Source organism: Calonectris borealis, chromosome 1 (genome assembly GCF_964195595.1).
Source record: "Calonectris borealis chromosome 1, bCalBor7.hap1.2, whole genome shotgun sequence".
Classification (NCBI taxonomy): Eukaryota; Metazoa; Chordata; class Aves; order Procellariiformes; family Procellariidae; genus Calonectris; species Calonectris borealis.
This window is the reverse complement of record NC_134312.1, coordinates 4,330,551-4,350,175: the sequence shown is the minus strand read 5'-3', so window position 1 is coordinate 4,350,175 and position 19,625 is coordinate 4,330,551. Positions and strand designations below refer to the sequence as shown.

Genomic DNA, 19,625 nt, shown 5'->3' with positions numbered 1-19,625 from the left:
ACATTACCACAAATAATTTAAATCTGTTTTTCCATGGTCTATCCCAACTAATTCTCTAGGTACTAACAGATAATAATTTCTGTGGAAATGGCTGTAGAAAAACTACATAAAATGTGATAGTTCCTTGATCTTTCCACTTTCCCATTGACATTTGGAAGAACCAGTTTCACTGAAGCATGGCAAGCCCAGACAATTTAGGAATAAGAGAAACCCTTTCCAAACCTGCCAGCCTCATCCTCGTAGATTTTTCTGATCAAACTTCAAAAGTCCATCCTCCAGAAGCTCAGCTGTCACTCAGAGAAACTGCAAGCATGCATACATCAAAAAGGAAATGGAGTGTGGCTTTATCATCAGCAGATGAAGACCTCCAAAAAACCAAAACGACACCCCTTTCTTTGAGACATTTTCTTTGTAAGTAGAGCCCACAGATGGTGTCTGAAGTCCATTGTCATACACCAGACAACTATTCTACAGTGACAGTCCCTCTCAAATGCCTGTCCAGCCACAGATTTGGGGTCAAGTGGCTGCACAAACCCGTTAAAATCTTGCCCCCGTGTACTGACCTCAGCTGTAGTGGAACAGCTCTGGAGTCGGTAGCTCTGATGTGTCAAACCACTTCCTACACACGACGGCATGCTCCGCCACACTGAGCATTAAGTTTGATTTCCTGGATAAAAGCTACTAATACCTGAACAGAGAGCAGCCTTTATTCTCTCTTACGGAGCCAGCCGGCGAAACGACGATTTGCTGACCAAAGAGCAAAGTCCTTGTCACGTACGCAGGGTGGTGCTCCCCACTGGTCTAACCAGGCAGTAGACGGCTCCTTGGCTTGGTCGGCACCAGCCCATCGCTTCTGAGAAACATCAGCATCCCCAGTGTTGCGGAGAAAAGATGTGAACAAGTCCCATGGAGCTCAAATGCCTTTTGATGTGGCTCTTGTTTGGATTCGTCAAGGGGAACAAGCCAGGTAAAAGACTATTTCTGCCTTTTGGGGAGGGAAAATATGATTTGCTTTTTTGCGGTGGCTACTGGAGGATGTTCGCAACATCCTGACTCCTTTCAGGTAAGGAAAGATGTTAAGAGCTTAAGGAATTTATTATTCTAAGGAAATGAGAGAAATGGGTTTTGTGCCCACAAACCATCAACTGCAGACAATCCGGAGCACTACGGGATATTTTTTGTCTGAGTAATCTATGTATCCTCTAACCCATCGCTGGCACAGTGGGCAGATCAAAGCAGCCTTGTGCACCTTAGGTAGCTCTTTGAATTTGTTTTTTCCATTTTGCATGTAACTTTAGGAAACGTAAAAATAGACACTTGAAATGTCAGTACCTCTGTAGGTAAAATTGATAGCAAGGCTAGTAGTTAAAAGGTGCCATCCAAGTTTGCTATGGGTACTATAGATACCAAGTATTCTTTCAGCCACGCCTCCCAACCAGTAGTGCCTATAAACTGTGAATGGAGGCAACTAATTCATTCAGCATCATTTTACACATGTATAAATTGTGATACTGCTTATATTTGGCTTCTTTATTGTGACAAGTGTGTGCATTGACAAATGGTCTGGTGATACATTAGTGTATTTGAATTTAAACTGCTTTGTTCAGAGGAAAAAAAAAAACCTCAGTGCTCCATAAATGTGATATTTCCTTCTGTATCTGCTGATGATGTCCAGGTTGAGAGGTATGAGCAGACACAGCCTCAGGCAGGTTCTCAGATGCAATGGTAGTGTAACTGCTAATGGATCGTCTCTAGCAGGGCTGCAAATTTTACTAGGCACGGGGCATCTCCAGGGAAGACTGTATTGCTTGTAACCTAACTCACTAATGCAGGAAGTACCTCCACAAATATTTAACCCCCAGGTGATTTTATTCTCGTTAAAGTATTTTACCAGTAAATGCTGTATCTTTTCCTTCACGGGGCATTTTCATTGCCAAATGAAGTGCCAGTGCCCACAGCAAGCATTTGTGTGCAAGAGCATCGCTGCGAGACGTTCAGCCAGAGATATGTAAATGGGATCGGTTCTGGGATGAGTCAGATCCCCTATATCAAGCTTTCTGTATTACTGTGTCTGGGACAGGTTGTGAGATTTCTTGCTGGCAAGTCTCGTTTATCAGAAATCTTTCTGTTTTTTGGAAAAAATTGAGGGGTGTTAGAGCAGTTGCACTTTATGCAGTTTGATGTGATTTAATTCTCTGCTGAATGAATAAATGCATAGCATTGCATGCTTCGCTTCACTAAGCTCCTCTTTCCTCAGCTTCCTGTATTTATTTTCAATGTCTCTCCCAATGTTTAGACACAATATTTGCATTTTTTTTTTATTTCTCCCTGCAAATAATATGCTAAGGTAGAAACACCACCTTTTACCAATTTAAGGTTTTTTATTGTAGAGATGCCTGAAGTATTGTGGCTGTAAGACCTATTGTTTTTAATTCCTTAGGGGATCAACAAGGAGACCTGGGAACAGACATAAGCAAAGAAAAGGGAAAGAGGCTAGATCAAACTGGTCAAAAATCAGCTATGGCTCAATACATACAGTGCTATTCGTATTATTTTGCCTTAGTCTTTTCAGCTCATCCCAGCACTGCAAGTCCAGTTTTGTAAATAAATCCTGCCATGGATGTTGTTTGCAAAAGGGTTTCTGGCAAAATGCGCTATCAAGAGTAAGTATCATTAGGGGAAAAAGAAAATAAAACCCCTCTGTTTTACAGAACAGTTTCACTGATAGATCTCAAAGTACTTTGAGAGGGCAACGTCCTCTGATATATATCTGGGGAAACTAAGGCATGGGATGATTATTCATTTAGTAAAAATTAAACTACACCTTAGTGCTAAAAAGGATAAGAGAAATGCTGATTTTCTTGTGAAAAGCATCACATTTATCTCATTTTCTCTGCACAGCAGCAGTGCCTGGAAGCTGCAGGCACGGATGAGGCTTGAAGTATGCTAGTGAGGGTCAAATACAAGATAAAAGCTGGTCTGTGCTCCTACGACCTTTCCATCTTGCTATTCATCTTAGGAATACACTGAATAGATTTGCAAGTTAAACCTGGAAGGGATTAAAACTCACAAAAGAAAGAATTTCATTCAACTGAATTTCATTCACACAAGATGGGTACCAGATCTCAGTCATTTAAATGAGAGGAATTTCTTTCCCATTATACTTGCATATTCGTGCTCGCTCCCATGGATTTGAAATGCAATGCAGAATAAATTAAAGTTGTCAAACACGTACAAGTGTTTCTTGTAAGGTCAACCAGAGAGCAAATACCTTTAAACCTTCCAGCTACAGTGGACCCCAGCAGCAAAGTGCCTAAAATCAAAAAAAAATTGTTTAAAAAATTGTGATCCTGCTGAGGAAAAGCAGATGTTATGGACAGAGATCCTGCAGTATCTGCTTCTGCCTTCAGATGGAGAAATCTTCTCCCCACCTCAACAGAGAGGAGATGTTATGTCCCTCCTTTTTATCACAGCAAAAAATCCACTCTTTAGCTTCTGCTAGAAAGCCACTGCCTTTGACTTTGCTCGCGATTGCCTTCAGAGTGTTACAATTTTGGTATCCCTGCTTTCTTCCTCGATGTTCAGCTTTGTCTCTCCTGTTTTTCCTTTTGCATTAATTTTATCTCCAAAGCCCAGCTTTTGGATGTTTTCTACCTGTTGTTTCCATCTCCACCCTGGTCCTGAATCTTGGAACAACCTGGTTTACTGAGTTTTTTCTCCATCTCCTCCAATGCTTCTCCAAAACTCACATTTCCAAAGTCCTTCCATGACTTTCTTCACTTGAATCCCTGATCCTCAGCCCTGCCATGGTAGCAGCACTGTCATCTGCTGCTTTTTTTTATGTGCTCCATTTGTAAAGTGCGAGCCCCCAGATAAAGAATACACAGCCCTCTTTATTTGAAAAAATGTTTCATGCGTTACAAGATCATAAAAATCATCAACACTAAGAAATAATTTCCATCCCACTCTTGAGAGCTCCAGCGAAAAGCTCAATGACCATGCTAAGGCCACAAGTCAAATGAGTTGAGTCCTAAAGCCACATTTGAAATCAAATGAGTCCCACCAGACCTTTTTTCATTGTTACCCAAGACTGGGACACATGCTTGTCACCCAGTTCAATTCTTTTCAGGGAGGATATTCTCTACTGCCCTTCCAACCCAACAAAAGGCAAGACTGAGAAAGTTCCAGCCAAAGAAAAGGAACTGAGTTTCTGCTGCCATTTAAAAAGCCAATTTTCTTTCTCAGTAATGTGTTTTTCCCTTTAGATGAAAATACCGAAGAGGCGGGTGTTACTGAAGTCACAGATTTAAGCAAAAATGTAGCCAAACCTATTCAAAACCCAAATGTCACACACCAAAACAAGGCTTTCACATACGATATTCTCAAAAACAGACACTGTGTTCTGCTACCGTACCACGTGCAGTGGTTGCCTTTAAAGAGTTTGAGCTCTGTGGCTTTACCACAGAACGAAGAAGGTTATAAACACCCAGAAGCAACAGAATAAGAAAAACAAAATTAAAAAAATGTTCCCCATTCTTCACGTCGTACATTTTCTACGCAGTGCATTGTGCTTGGGCTAGTTTTCCTCCCTCTCCCTGCCTTAGGAAACACTCTCCCTCTTTCCTAATTCTCCCTCTTCCAATTCCACATTTGCAGTCCGAGTCCCCAGCCCAGCCTCCCTGCCAGGGCAGGCGTGAGATTCACCTCACTTAACTTCAGCCGTCTGCACTATCATCTCCATCGAGCCGGACATGTGGACCCCCTTCATAGCCAGGGGAGAGAAAGTAGCACTTTGAGGGCACGGTTCATCTACCAAATTGCGGATAAGGGTGCAATGAGTCACGTCCTGTAAGTGTCTTTCTAGTGACTATAGAGGGAATTGAAATGGCTGCTTTTTGGTGGCTGGGTGACGCTCAGTCCATGCCTTAAAACAGGAGTAAGTTGGTGATGAAGGGGGATAATTGTGTTCAGGAAGAGGGGAGACAGATATTCAGTCACGAAGCATCTGGGTCGGCAGAAGACACAACAACATCTGCAGGCTGCTTTGCTGGGAACTCACAGCAAAGTGAGCTTTAAAATGATATCAATACATTAGCTAAACCACTAAACCACGCTAATTATCGATGTGAGCATGTAAGAGTGTTCTTCCACCACTGTAGCTGATAAAAAGAGAGAGGCATCTGTAAGCATTGCTTTGGAGAACTTAAGTTAGGTGTCTGCTGTCCTCTAGAGAGGTCTGCCCAGCTCCACTTCTTACAGAAGCAGCTAAGAAGGCAGGTTCCTGAGATTAAGTTAAGCTCAGCATGAGAAAGCTTAGTCCACTGCCAAACCAACTCTAGCCTTGCTGTATATGGAAATTTTTTTTGCATTAGATTCCACTGCCTAGGTCAACGGCAAACAGCTGGTTAGCATGATTAAGCCAAGGGATAAGAGAAGGGCATCTCTCCCAAACCTAATTTTCTATGGTCCTACAAAGAGTTAATGGACAGCTCCTGCCGGTTCATATTCCAGTTTATTTTACACTGTCTTTCCAACAGAGACACCTTCTAGTACAGCAAACTCAGCAGGCATTGCACTGCCTAGTCCCTCGAATAGGACATGCCTCTCCTCCACTGCTAGGAATATTAAAACCCATCTCCTGCCCCATAAGGCTGATCTCTCTTCCATCACTGTTTGCATTAAATCTTGCGCCTGGTGATTTCATCTGCATTGTATTTCTGTCACTTAAATTGCAGACTCATTACTACTCAGATGACTTTGTAAGATAATCTCTGTGCAATCTACAGTATAGCTAACCAAAATCTGACGGGCAAATTAACATGAACTTCAGGTCTGCACCCCAGCCCCAGAGCTGGGATCTATTGCCAGCTTACAAATCCAGATAGACAATAAATGACATTAATCAGAGGGGAAAGAAGCAGGCAGAGCTGTAGCTAGCTTGTTAACGGACCCTTTGGGAATAAGTTTTGAAGTTAGAAAAAGTTCATTACCATTTTAGCCCAGTTGCTGGTATCAATTCCTTCTCTTCACCCGTATCAGTTTCATCTTCAAGAGACGTACTCCATTTAGAGAGCACATAGTTTCAGACAGCATGTGAACCCCCAGGGCTGAATTAGCTTTTCAGGCACATCTGGGGAAATGTCTTCATTTTGGCATGAGTTGATTTCTTGGTATCTCTGGGGAGAGGCTCTCTTCATCTCTGAACTGGGCAGGTGTGTCAAGTGCCTGTTTTTTTCCACTGCTTCTACCCAGATCTTCAGAACAGCCAGTTTCCTACCGATCCCGTCTTACTGCTTCTGTATTTAGGGGAAAATTGTCCTATTTTTGCACCTCAGCATTTTAACTTGACGTCAGAATAATGTCAGCGCTGGTGACACACAGCCATGTGACAGAGGAAATTCTGAGTTTAGGTTATTGTGGTATGACTCACTGTCTGTGTTTATCAAATACTAAATACACCTGGTTTAAATTTTCCCCATTCACTTCTTCTGGACAAAACGTGTTGCTCTGATGCCTTGTCTAACGCTGCTCTGCCAACTCAGACGTGGAAGAGAAAAACGCAGGAGAGCTTCATAAATTTAATACTGCCAGGACGTCTTCTATGAGCAGTTTTGTGTTGGGTCAGTAATGTATCTGAAGGGGAAACCTCAGGGAAGAAACCCAAGCACTGAAAGAACTGATGGTGATTTAGCTAGTGGGTTTCTTTCCACTGAGCCTAAATAACTATGCAAGATGCTGAGGGTAATCAAGGCAGTTAAGCTTTATTTAGCACATGGCAATGAACTCGCAAAAGACGGCATGGCAGGGTATTCTGCCTGGCACCAGCCTCCAATAACTCCTATGTGATATCTGACAGCTTTTGTGGAGGTCTCAGATGCCCTAAGACACCTCAGATAGCATCAGGCACTGTTACTTACGCAGGAATCCCACCTATTTTGTGGCTCAGATGACAAGAAGTGGCTTGCAGGTCTCAGAAAACTTATCAAACCTAATTTTGGGAGTACACCAGAGGATGCAATAACTACTTTTTAATTTTTATGTTTCACAGATGTCTATCATCTGAATTCACTAGTCTCCTTCTAATTCCAAGGGCATGTCTCCCTTCACTATATGATAATATCTGAAACCAGCTCCAAAATTTCCAGAAATGCTGTAGGCACCAAAAATCCACTAATATGGGGAGAAATCCGGATTCCCAGCTGCCTTAGGAGACCTATTCTGCAACCGATAGCAGTGCTAAATCCCATGAACATAATTACACCAACCTTTCTGTTTGGCCCATTTCAATACATCATGTTAGTACCTCTAAGTGCAAAGAAATGGAGTCACAGGACACTTTTGGGGTGTAGGTGTCATGGTTTAAGCCGGCAGGCAGCGAAACCTCATGCAGCCGCTCGCTCACTCCCCCCCAGTGGGATGGGGAGAGAATCGGAAGGGTAAGAGTGAGAAAAACTCGTGGGTTGAGATAAAGACAGTTTAATAGAACAGAAAAGGGAAAATAATAATAATAATAATGATGATCATGATGATGATGATAATGATAATAATGATAGAATATACAAAATGAGTGATGCACAATGCAATTGCTCACCACCTGCTGACCGATAACCAAGTAGCGATCGCTACTTCCTGGATCACGCCTACCATTCATATACTGAGCATGACGTCACATGGTATGGAATATCCCATTGGCCAGCTGGGCCAGCTGTCCCGGCTGTGTTCCTTCCCATCTTGTGCACCTGGCAGAGCATGGGAGCTGTCCTTGCCTAGGAGGGCACTTAGCAACAACTGAAAACATCAGTGTGTTATCAACATTCTCCTCATACTAAATCCAAAACACAGCACTAGGAAGAAATTTAACCCTATCCCAGCCGAAACCAGGACAGCAGGAAATGAGAATGGTAGGTGGGGGCTGATGAAGCTTCTGAATGAAGGAAAGGGAGGACAGAGGACATCAGGACTGAAAGAGAAGGAAATAGGGACACACAGCACCTTGTCACGGGGATGGAGAATTGGCGGATGTGGGGAGGGAAAATGAGGAGGCAAACAAGATCCCAAGGGGAGATCTGAAGGTGATGTGAGGGCAGTCTTTTAAACCAAGACTAGCAGGAGTGTAGCCCTGGAGCAGCTGTGGAGGAAAGCTGAGCTGTGCAAACCGGGCCACCAGAGGCTACGAGGCCAGTTACGCCGAGGTGTGCTGGCCATTTATAAGATTTATATTTTCCTATCACACCAACTCAAACGAATTGACGGACTAATTCCCAACTAATTCCCAAGGTGCAAAACAGCAAAAAAAGCAAAGCAAATCTCCCCTAAAAATGTAAAAAGTCAGAAATTAGACAACGAGTAGATCTACACTGCCATTCCCAAATTTCCTGGCTTCTTCCCATCCTTCGGCTCTTTTATCACCCACACAGCAGGGATGTTGATTTTTTAGGGGCAAACCATGCAGTTTCCTCGGGCACAAAGACTGAATGAAGTTCTAGGGATGGTTCACGCCAGAGGTCATTCTGTGTAGGCGAAATGATCCGGACCTCACCAGGTCTGCTTCCTCCCTGCACAGTTTTCCCACGCTATTCTGAGAGGTCCAGTGCCATGAAAGACCCTTGCACACCTATATGCCACCACCTATGGCCTCCGCAGCTTTGGGGGATACTTATTCTTCCCTGATGGGAGTTTGAATATAGCAATTAGCCTGAACCTGGGATGCTGCTAAATATCAAAGCACTGGGAGCTCTTCTGGGTTTGATGGCCAAACTACAGCTTCCATTCTCAGATAGATTTCACTGAGTGTGTAGTCATTATCATGAGTTGTTGTCACATCTGCTGCCACAATGCCTGGAGTCCTGGCTGATAGCTAGGACTCATTAGACACGGTACAAATAGCTGACAAACAGAGGAAGTTTAGGATCCCAATGTAAGGCAAGAAAGTACAGAAGTAATACTGATCAGCATGTGGGGTGCCTACCTGTTCTTGAAAGATGGGTAAAAGACCACTTAAAGAAAAGCACCTCTAAAGATATGTAAGGTACTTAAAGACAGTGAAGAGGAATAATGGCAACAGGTATCTTGAAATGTCCGTATTCATGCACGGCTCCTCGCAGTGTGAGGACTGGTACAACAATAAACGCCACAGCTGATGACTTTGATATCGAGCACGTTGGTGAGAAGGTCTAGCATGGGAGGAGAAGCCAATGTTTTGAAAGGTTGTGATGGTTGATAAGGAGAAGGTTCTTGAAAATGGGAGCAAAATACTTGATGTGTCAGTGAAGCAGTTAGAAGTCAACAGAGGGAAGCAAACAGAAGGTCACAATGAGACCTAGGAAATTCATCTTTCCAAATGCTTTCTGGGTCAGAGGTAGGAATATGGTTGTAAAGGCCAAAGAAGTAGATACTGCAGTGGTTTAGATGTGAGAAGACAATATTTTGAATGATGTAGATGAAATGAAAAGGCTGGATCCTAGGAATGTTGCATGAGATCCAGCTGCAGTGTGGATGAGTTGACCCAAGAGCGCCAGCCTGATGGGTATTGCTACTGTCACCAGTGTGCATAATTTCTGTACAATCCTTATCTGACGTGTGCAAGTTCAGAAGAACCCTAACTTCATTTGATCATTGATTAAAACAACGGTTGCCCTTTATGATGAGTAGGTTAAATGCTGCGGGTTTTCTTAAGAAGAGACTAAAGAGTTGTAGGTTTGAGTATCTCGTGCTGAGATTCAGATCTGCAGTCTGCTTCAAAGAGGCTTTTGAAGTCTTGAGGGAAACATGCTTTTAGCTTTCAGGGAAAGTGAGAGTACGTGATCTCAACTTGCTGCTAATCTGACAACTCTTTAATTTTAATCACCCTGACAGTCTGTGGTAAACCATGTGGTTAACTATTTCGGGTACAGTCGCTTGTCTCAAAGCCACAGTCTGATGTAGTTTACAAGGGGAATCCTTTGATAACACAAAGATACAAGGGGATTAAAATATCCCTTACACAGCTTAGTTGTTAAGCCGCTCACAATACTTTTCATAGAATAGAATCATAGAATTATTAAGGTTGGAAAAGACCTCTAAGATCATCGAGTCCAACCATCAACCCAACACCACCATGCCCACTACACCATGTCCCTAAGCGCCTCATCTACACGTCTTTTAAATACTTCCAGGGATGGTGTCTCAACCACTTCCCTGGGCAGCCTGTTCCAAGGCCTGACCACTCTTTCAGGAAAGAAATTTCTCCTAATGTCCAATCTAAACCTCCCTTGGCGCAACTTCAGGCCATTTCCTCTTGTCCTATCGCTGGTTACTTGGGAGAAGAGACCAACCCCCACCTCGCTACAACCTCCTTTCAGGTAGTTGTAGAGTGCGATGAGGTCTCCCCTCAGCCTCCTCTTCTCCAGGCTAAACAACCCCAGTTCCCTCAGCCGCTCCCCATCAGACTTGTGCTCCAGGCCCTTCACCAGCTTCGTTGCCCTTCTCTGGACACGCTCCAGCACCTCCATGTCCTTCTCGTCCTGAGGGGCCCAAAACTGAACACAGGATTCGAGGTGCGGCCTCACCAGTGCCGAGTACAGGAGCACGATCACCTCCCTAGTCCTGCTGGCCACACTATTTCTGATACAGACCAGGATGCCGTTGGCCTTCTTGGCCACCTGGGCACACTGCCGGCTCATGTTCAGCCGGCTGTCAACCAGCACCCCCAGGTCCTTTTCCTCTGGGCAGCTTTCCAGCCACTCTTCCCCAAGCCTGTAGCGTTGCCTGGGGTTGTTGTGGCTGAAGTGCAGGACCCGGCACTTGGCCTTGTTGAACCTCATACATTGGCCTCGACCCATTGATCCAGCCTGTCCAGGTCCCTCTGCAGAGCCTTCCTACCCTCCAGCAGATCAACACTCCCGCCCAACTTGGTGTCGTCTGCAAACTGACTGAGGGAGCACTCGATCCCCTCGTCCAGATCGTTGATAAAGATATTGAACAGGACCGGCCCCAGTACTGAGCCCTGGGGAACACCGCTCGTGACCGGCCGCCAACTGGATTTAACTCCCTTCACCACAACTCTCTGGGCTCGGCCGTCCAGCCAGTTTTTTACCCGGCGAAGAGGGTACCTGTCTAGGCCGTGAGCCGCCATTTTCATTGTTGCCTTCCTCAAACTTTGTGACTTTTACTAAGCGGCAAGATAATGAAAAGTAAGAAGGGCAGAAAATATCAAAGCAAGAAAATGATGAGTGGCTCTGAAAGAAAAGGGCATTGAAGGACTGAGTCTGGGAGTTGCTGATTGGGTTGCTGTCAGCAAAGCATGGCTTTGTTTGAAGGAGGAGGCACTTTGGGAGTCAAGGGCAGACGCCAAATGATGAACAACTATCAGGGATTCAAGGCTCTTTCGTAGTCATTCTTGCTGGTTGCTAAGGCTGCGTTAATTATGCAAAGTATTTGACACTGTCCCGCACAACATCCTTGTCTCTAAATTGGAGAGACATGGATTTGACAGATGGATGACTTGGTGGATAAGGAATTGGCTGGATGGTCACACTCAAAGAGTTGCGGTCAATGGCTCGATATCCAAGTGGAGAGCAGTGGCGTTCCTCAGGAGTCGGTATTGGGACCGGTGCTGTTTAACATCTTTGTCAGCGACATGGACAGTGGGATCGAGTGCACCCTCAGCAAGTTTTCTGACGACACCAAGCTGTGTTGTGCAGTTGACACGCTGGAGGGACCTTGACAGGCTTGAGAGGTGGGCCCATGCGAACCTCATGAAGTTCAACAAGTGCAAGATCCTGCACATGGGTCAGGGCAATCCCAAGCACAAACACAGGCTGAGGAGAAGGACCAGAGGGTGTTGGTTGATGAGAAGCTCAGCATGACCCGGCAATGTGCACTTGCAGCCCAGAAAGCCAACTGTATCCTGGGCTGCATCAAAAGAAGCTTGACCAGCAGGTCGAGGGAGGTGATTCTGCCCCTCTACTCCACTCTCGTGAGACCCCACCTGCAGTCCTGCATCCAGCTCTGGGGCCCCAAGATAAGAAGGACACGGACCTGTGGGAGCGAGTCCAGAGGAGGGCCACAAAGATGATCAGAGGGCTGGAGGACCTCTCCTGTGAAGACAGGCTGAGAGAGTTGGGGTTGTTCAGCCTGGAGAAGAGAAGGCTCTGGGGAGACCTTATTGCATCCTTCCAGTACCTGAAGGGGACCTTCAAGAAAGCTGGAGAGGGACTTTTTACAAGGGCATGTAGTGACAGGACAAGGGGTAATGGCTTTAAACTGAAAGAGGGTAGGTTTAGATTAGATATAAGGAAGAAATTCTTCACTATGGGGGTGGTGAGACACTGGAGCAGGTTGCCCAGAAAAGTTGTGGATGCCCCATGCCTGGAAGTATTCAAGGCCAGGTTGGATGGGACTTTGAGCCACCTGGTCTAGTGGAAGGTGTCCCTGCCCATGGCAGGGAGGTTGGAACTAGATGATCTTTAAGGTCCCTTCCAACCCAAACCATTCTATGATTCTGTGATTCTATGATTATGGCTGCAGAAAATGTGAAGACATGATGACCAAGAAATTTTACTTGTAATCGCCATTACTATTACGCATAAGGGGCCACAGATAATGCACACCAAGATCCCGAATGCCAGCCCTGATGCAACCAGCCTGTTTTGTGTTTGAATTTCTCAGCCTTTAGGCCTTAAATAATCATTAAGTAGTGCCTTTATCAATTTCTGGGTCTCCAGCTCAGCTTCAGTGGGCTTTTCAAGTGCACTGAAATGATCTAACTTAATTCATTCCAACTGATTGAGAAATATATTTAGATGTGATTTGCTGATGACACAGCACTTCACGTCCTTGTTTTGGGACAAGTTATATTTAGGTTTGCAAACTTATTTCACAGTAAGTTGCTCTTTGGTGTGCTCAAATAAAACTGAGAGTCTACCCCCCTTTCCAGCATTTGCTTATAGATGATTGCAACTTTTAGTGACTTAGTTTTGCTTATTATGCCTCACTGGTGCGGGCACCAGCTCTACGATATGACTGTGACCAGCTTAATTAAGAAAATGTTGGTAGCGTTTCGTGTTGCCCATCTGCTGGGTGTGGAAAGAAAGGACTCAACCGCCTTCAGGCAGCGGGGGAAGGAGCAGGCAGACAGGCCTGGTGCCTCCCACCACCACTCCCAGCTGCTGCAGAACATCCTTGCTCCAGCATCCTTTCTCCTCTAGAAGAAGGGAGTCGAATCAGCCCCTCCTAAGTAAAAAAGCGTAGACAAATACAGGCTTCACATCGTTTGGTGGAGACACTCCCAAGGGATCTTTCTGTATCCTGAACAAATCTATACTTATAAAATCAATGGCAACAACTAACTCCAATGTGAAGAAGGCTTTGGAAGGTGGGATTGTTCTAAAATTAAAATAAAAAATGTTCACTTAAAATAACAGTTTTGCCAGACACTCGGAGCCTCTTCTTGGCTGAGAGACAATCAAAGAAACAAAGCTTTGCTACCCTCATGTTCCCCTTCGTGACATCCACTTTCATCCCTCAGCTGTGATTTTAGCCCTGGGGCTGGGAGCAGAATTAGGCTTACTTCACTGAGCTCTGGGCATGAGCTCTGGTATTGATAAGACAGAAAGATGTGGGAAGTCCTCGGTAAATAAAGTAGATGCACATGCTGTCCTGACTCTCAGGCTTTCTGTTTGCAGAAAGATGCCCAGCTCTTCCAAGGACCGAATTTGCTGATGTTACTGCTGAAACGTATCCACTGGGGACCAAACTGTATTATGAATGTGACAGTGGCTACGCGAGAAGAAGTGGCCAGTACTCGGGAATTTGGTGTCAGAAGAAATTTCAGGTTGCTTCTTGGGTCTACAAAGAATTTGAATGTATTGGTAAGTGGTTATTGTCCCGTACACTTGTAGAGGTCTTCTTCCAATGAGTTAGTCAGTATAAGACACATCTGGGCATTGCTCTAACAAACGATCTTTTGCGTTTATCTTTGCAAATTAGAACTTGCAACAATTCTATCCTGCCTCTAAAAGTTCGGGTGCTCTGGCTTTGCTCTGCTCTTCGTCCTGCTGCAATTCAGCAAATATAACTTCTTTCACAGATGAGAAAATTTTGTTGTCAACGGCTCCCACGATGGAGTTAGATTTTACACAGAAGCCAGAAAGAAAAACAGAGAGCCCTGCACTCCAGAAGCGAGAAAACCTTTCAGAGTTTGTCCAGGAAGGTAAGTAAGAGCTCATTCATTACTGTAACACTTTACACTGATTTCCATGGAAGCAGCGTAAGAATGATGAGTAATTTTTAATTATTTTAACAGACAGAGAGAAAGAAACATTTGCTATAATATCTTGGCTGAACAAGTGGTATGGTGTAAGCGAATGACTGTTTTATAACCTAACAAAGAATTAGGAAGGCTTGGGATATCCTGCTTGTCTGTATTTTGTAAGAATACAAATCATGTTGTTTCAAGAACAAAAGCAGTAGGTAAAATCTATCTGCTTTAACTGCCTTGTGATCCCACAGATTTTTGTGGTCCTCCCAAGACTATTCCACACGCCTCTTTAAGCCTGAACAAACAGTATTACGTTGGACAAGTATTACATTTCAAATGCCAGAGCGGTTATGATAAGCGACCCCCCACCTCTGGCACCCGCAGGTGCAAGAAGGTGAATGGCAAAATCATCTGGACCTCCCTTGACATGCAATGCACCAACGACAGCAGCTATAGCGGCGAGTGGCCACCACAGACGATTGAGCCAGGTAAGATGGTTGCTTTGGCATCACATCGGTGTCATGACCTGTTCATGCAGGGTCCAGACCCCCCAGCTCAGCACATCAATCCTAGGGAACAACCTGCTTGGGGTTCAGGATGGAGAGGTCAGCGACCTCAGGGCTCTGACACTGATGGGGAAGTCATCTCTGACTGATGGAGATGACATCTCTGGGGAGGACATAGCTGCATCCTACTTTGTCTTGGGTGTCCTTTCATACTAACTGCAAAATTGCAGGAATTTGTGAGCAGATAGAGCCACACGGTCATGTACTGGGAAGAAAATAGTAGAATAAGCATTTCTCTTTTCTCCTTCCTCCTGGCAGCTATAGGTCATCTGTTGTCACTTCACAGTGAGGTACTCCAAAAGGTATATCTAAGCATCCCTCATGATTACTGAGGGCTTTAGGATCCAGAGTTTAGCTAGTCCATAGCTAAAAATGAGTGATGTGGTTCAGTTCTTTAATTTAACAGCTCGGATGCTGTTTTGAACAAAAAGCAAAAAGCCCACCAGTATTGCACTGTAGTCCTTATGGACCCAGATTCAGCAGGACATGCACCACTGCAGTCTGGCGGCTTGAGTTTCACTGCTCAGGGAGCCAGCAGGGCTCTCAAGTGATGCTGCAGAACCTCTGTTTCTTCCTTTTATGCCCTTAGATGGGTTAATGCAAAAAAAAAAGACCTTCATGGCCCGTACCCCACCCAAATTAACTATCTTTTCTGATGGGATCTCTCCTAACTCTACAATGAATGAGTTCAATATGCAGAGAGAAAACAGAGCTCCTTTCCCAAGCATCTGTGATAGCACTGAGGGTCTTGGGCCCTCTCTGAGTGGCAGGCAGAGCTATTGTAGGTGGAAGGACCCAGATGTCCACCACCTCCACAGTCCTCAGGCTTTCATTAACTTCCCAACCTCCTCTGAGGTAGGGGAGTGCTGTGGGCTGAATTTTGCAGAGCTGGGAGCCAACGCAAGGTCAACACAAGAGGACTTTTCCTACCACCGGAGAGTGGAAAAAAATGGTTTTCACCAGTAATTGGGCCTTTAAGGGGAAATTCATCTTGCAGAACTGTAGATATCGACTGCATAGATGCCCACATCTGAGCTGGACTGCCTTTATAACTGACAGAGGGGAATAGGTGTTGATGGTGCTGTGTTAGCTGCCCTATTTCACAAGTCTATTTTAGTGTGAGGTGAATTGCACCCTTTGAAGGCTTGTTTCTCCCCAGTGACTATAGCAGAGCCCAGATGACTACCTCAGAGGCCACATCTACGTAACTGTAGGTGAGATGAATGCCAGCCCTTGTGACCCTTACCAGGCCAGGTGGTAGAGCAGGATGGTTTGGGCAGGCCCTTTTGCCTGCAGAGCGACCTCGGAGGTGACACTTCACCATCGTTGCCTCTCGTTGCTGCTCTGACCGTAAGAATGAATCACCTTACTCACTGGACACACTATTTCAGCATTAACCCAGAACTTTCTCCTCTTCTTCATAGATCCGTCTGTTTCCCTGTGGTGTCCGGTTCAGAGTGTTCCAGGTACAGCAGACGCAATTTGTGGTTTGATCTTTCCTCCTCCTTCACGACAGTTATTTTTTTTCCATTGATAATTTCACTTTGTACCATCAGGATGAAGGAACTTCTTGCTATGATGGAAATAACCATCATAGATGGTTATACCAGTCCTAGAAAATGATACAACCTATTGAATAGTCAGAGAATACAAATATTTGAAGTTTTAAAATTAGGATTATGAAAAACATGAGACTGGATGATGAAATAGGACACCTCGGCCTTTAATTCAACAAAACAATAATTCCAGTTTCCTACAAAAGTACACTCAAACTTGAGCAAGGTCAGGTTTTTGTAATTAGTGCACCAAATATTTATTCCCCCAAAGTGTTGCCTTCCTCTTTGTTACGATGTGATGTCTTTGATGGGGATGGATAAGGACTATCCTCCCCTTTCTCAGCTCTTGCCCCAGCATTCAGCACAAGGAGATTTATTAAGAGACCACTCTTACGGGACCTCCTGTTAAAATCCTGCCCATATCTCATAGTGGCTTTAGCTCAGAGCTTCCTCTTCAGGATAAGGGAGAAATTCAATGAATTTCTTGCACCAGGGAAGTTTTGGGTTATATTTCTGGGGAAAAAGATGTCCTGTTTGAAGCCATGTTTCTGAATCCTAGCTTGGCACCTTGAAAGTCATCCTTCCCAATCTCATATGAAATAAAGACCTTAGCTGGATCCCATTGCCTGGAAGATACAGTTCACTTCATGCCCACCATTAATAGATATCAGACCAGCACATATGTTGATATCCAGGCTTGAAACATCTATTGATGGCCAAGAAACAAACATGGCAATTATTAAGTCTGCTGTGCAGAGGGAGAGCTGCCAGACCTAGCCTGACTCTGTCCTCATCGCTGCTTTGATGCTCGTCGCCAGAAGAGCAAATCGATACAAAAATCAAGAATTTCTCCCTCTCGTAGGTTCGACTCATCCATCCTTTTCCTCATCTGTGATACTGCCAGTGACAGGTATGCCATTTTGTTAACTGGACTCAGACTTTACCCCATCCCCCAGAGCCGTTACTTTGCCTTTCAATTTGCTGTTCTACTGAAAAGATCCATCTCTGTTATAAGAGCCAATAAATATACTGCAAGACACATCTATGTCTGTATATTGGGTGAGAAGTCAGTAAAGAAAGTGTAAATAGAGATTGTTTAAGCACTTAAGCTTTTTATAGAGAGGTTTTCAAAGACTCATAAGGGATGTAAAAGAAAATAGATCAACCAAAAGTCTAAGTTTTTAAATGAAGCAATTTTCATATTCTTTCTCTGAGACTTTCTGTGAATTCAGTGAATAACTTCAACTGGAAAAACCAGGAAAAATGTAAATATTTAAATGATGTGTTCCACATTTTCAAAGGAGTAAAAAAAGGATGGGCAAATAAAATATTTTCTCAGCGCTAAACTGATGCATTTAGATCAGTCTGAAGAGATTTTTTTTCTCCCCCTTCCCCATCTTCCATACAACAATTAGCTGCTAAAATAGAAATTGTCTTTTACTGTGCATATGCTCAAGACTTTGTACAAGGGCTCTTGATTCCAGCTGGAGTCTGCTGACAACTGTAGCACACATTATAATAAAGAGGAATAATGGAGTGAGATAAAGGAAGGGAAGGAGGAGTATTGCAAACTATGCCAGAGACTGCAGCATCTGGTTATTTGGCCATGGTTGCTCTCTAGTTGCCCAGGTCCTCTCTGGCTGGGTCCTGGGTCCCCAGGGAGCAAAGCAGTGGGGCAATATGAAAGAACTTTTGCCTCTGGGCATAGGGACAAGATAAGCCCCTGTCCCAGGTCTTGCCTCTTTCTCCCAGTTGGAGTAACTGCAATAATTACAGGTAAAACCAAGCGCTAACTGTGATGATTTTCTGTTTTAACAGCTATCTTTTTTGTTCTACTTATCATTCCTGCCGTCTTTGTATGACTCACCAAGCGGAGAATACGGTAAGTGGGACGGAACCAGAAAAATGTGAAATCTAAAAAAAAAATCCCTAGCAGTGGAAGAGCTATCAACCAGATCAGCCATCTTACTATTGCACTGCTTAGATTTCTGAATACCTGCTTTGGTATTAAATAAATGACCCTGGATTTGGGGTTGTCTAGTTCAGCTATTAAATACTGGCACAAGAAAAGGAGGAATCAGAGCTTTTGAAATCAAAAAGCACGCTTTGTCCCAGCCATTGTGGAACTGAGAATGGCAGTTCAAATAATGGGTGGAAAATGATCCCCGTGGGGAAATTAAGGTTAATTATGCAAATATGTTGGTTTCAGATAGATTACGCAATCAGTCTTTTTCTGTCTGGCTAACCTGTGGGAAGTCTGGAGCATCTGCCACCACGACCACGTAATTCTTCTTTCTTCATCCCCCCGATTTCTCAGTCGTGTCATGACAACTTTGTATTTCAGACTTATTTTAGTCTGGCCTCCGTGCTGTTTCTGTTACTACACTGAGATGCACAAAGGCTGTTCCTGTTCACAGGCTCCCCAGCCTAGTTAATCCAAGGTGTTCCTATTTGACACTTGGGAGTTCTCCTTCTCTCCTCTCTCTTTGCTAATCCTCATCCCCATTTCTCTTCATGTTCCTTACTCATTACTGATGGGCTCTGGTTCTCTGCTGAATGGGGATGTTTCTCGAAAAGGAGGAGGACCTTGTGAAACCACATCAGCAGTGCTTTTTTGCGAGTTCACGATATGATAAAGCCATAGAAAGTGTAGACAATGCTTTGAAACATGTTTTAGTGAAGATGGTCAACCGTGGTGCAGATTGCCCAGGCCATTGTGGGATTTCTGAGAATATGATACATGAAAAATTGGCAAGAATGATCTACATTTCACTAGCCCTGTGATGGAACAAGTGATGAAATAGCCGAAACCAGATGAAATAGTAACTGAGATCCTAAGTGGTGTCTTCTGCAAAAAGTACTGTGTGGTTTCTCATAGTAAATATAGAAGAAGCCATAGAAAACCTGCCTCTTCCCAGCTGTAGTAAAGTCTTTTTCCTGCTGTAGATAAGACTTCTCAGGGAATTGCGGCATTCATAGAATCATTAAGGTTGGAAAAGACCTCTAAGATCATCGAGTCCAACCGTCAACCCAACACCACCATGCCCACTACACCATGTCCCTAAACTAAACCATGTTCAGATCCAAACTCATGAAATCGATGCCTTGCCACAGAAGAAACCAGATTGCACCAGCAACTCCAGGACCAGCAGAGGCAAACAAGGAGGAAGCCTGGACACTCAAATCTAACGTGTGAAGGAGGCAGGAAATATTCCGGCTTAATTCTTACGGGGACAGAGCAACTTTCCACCTACGAGTACGGGT

General features: G+C 44.3%; 1 protein-coding gene across 1 annotated transcript; it reads left to right on the top strand.

Annotated features, from left to right (window-relative positions):
* The first annotated feature begins 683 nt into the window (after positions 1-683).
* IL15RA (interleukin 15 receptor subunit alpha) lies at positions 684-18,336 on the top strand. Its single transcript, XM_075142953.1, has 7 exons — positions 684-967; positions 13,665-13,850; positions 14,069-14,191; positions 14,491-14,727; positions 16,230-16,271; positions 17,224-17,271; positions 18,180-18,336. The coding sequence occupies exons 1-7, from the start codon at positions 907-909 to the stop codon at positions 18,221-18,223; spliced, it is 741 nt and encodes a 246-aa protein (XP_074999054.1). The 5' UTR covers positions 684-906; the 3' UTR covers positions 18,224-18,336.
* The last annotated feature ends 1,289 nt before the right edge of the window (positions 18,337-19,625 follow it).

Bases quoted from the DNA above. Each gene is read 5' to 3' on its own strand.
- IL15RA (XM_075142953.1), top strand. From the start codon at position 907: ATGGAGCTCAAATGCCTTTTGATGTGGCTCTTGTTTGGATTCGTCAAG. The intron at 968-13,664 runs GTAAAAGACTAT...TTCTGTTTGCAG, and splicing joins CGTCAAGGGGAACAAGCCAG to AAAGATGCCCAGCTCTTCCA. The intron at 17,272-18,179 runs GTATGCCATTTT...CTGTTTTAACAG, and splicing joins TGTGATACTGCCAGTGACAG to CTATCTTTTTTGTTCTACTT.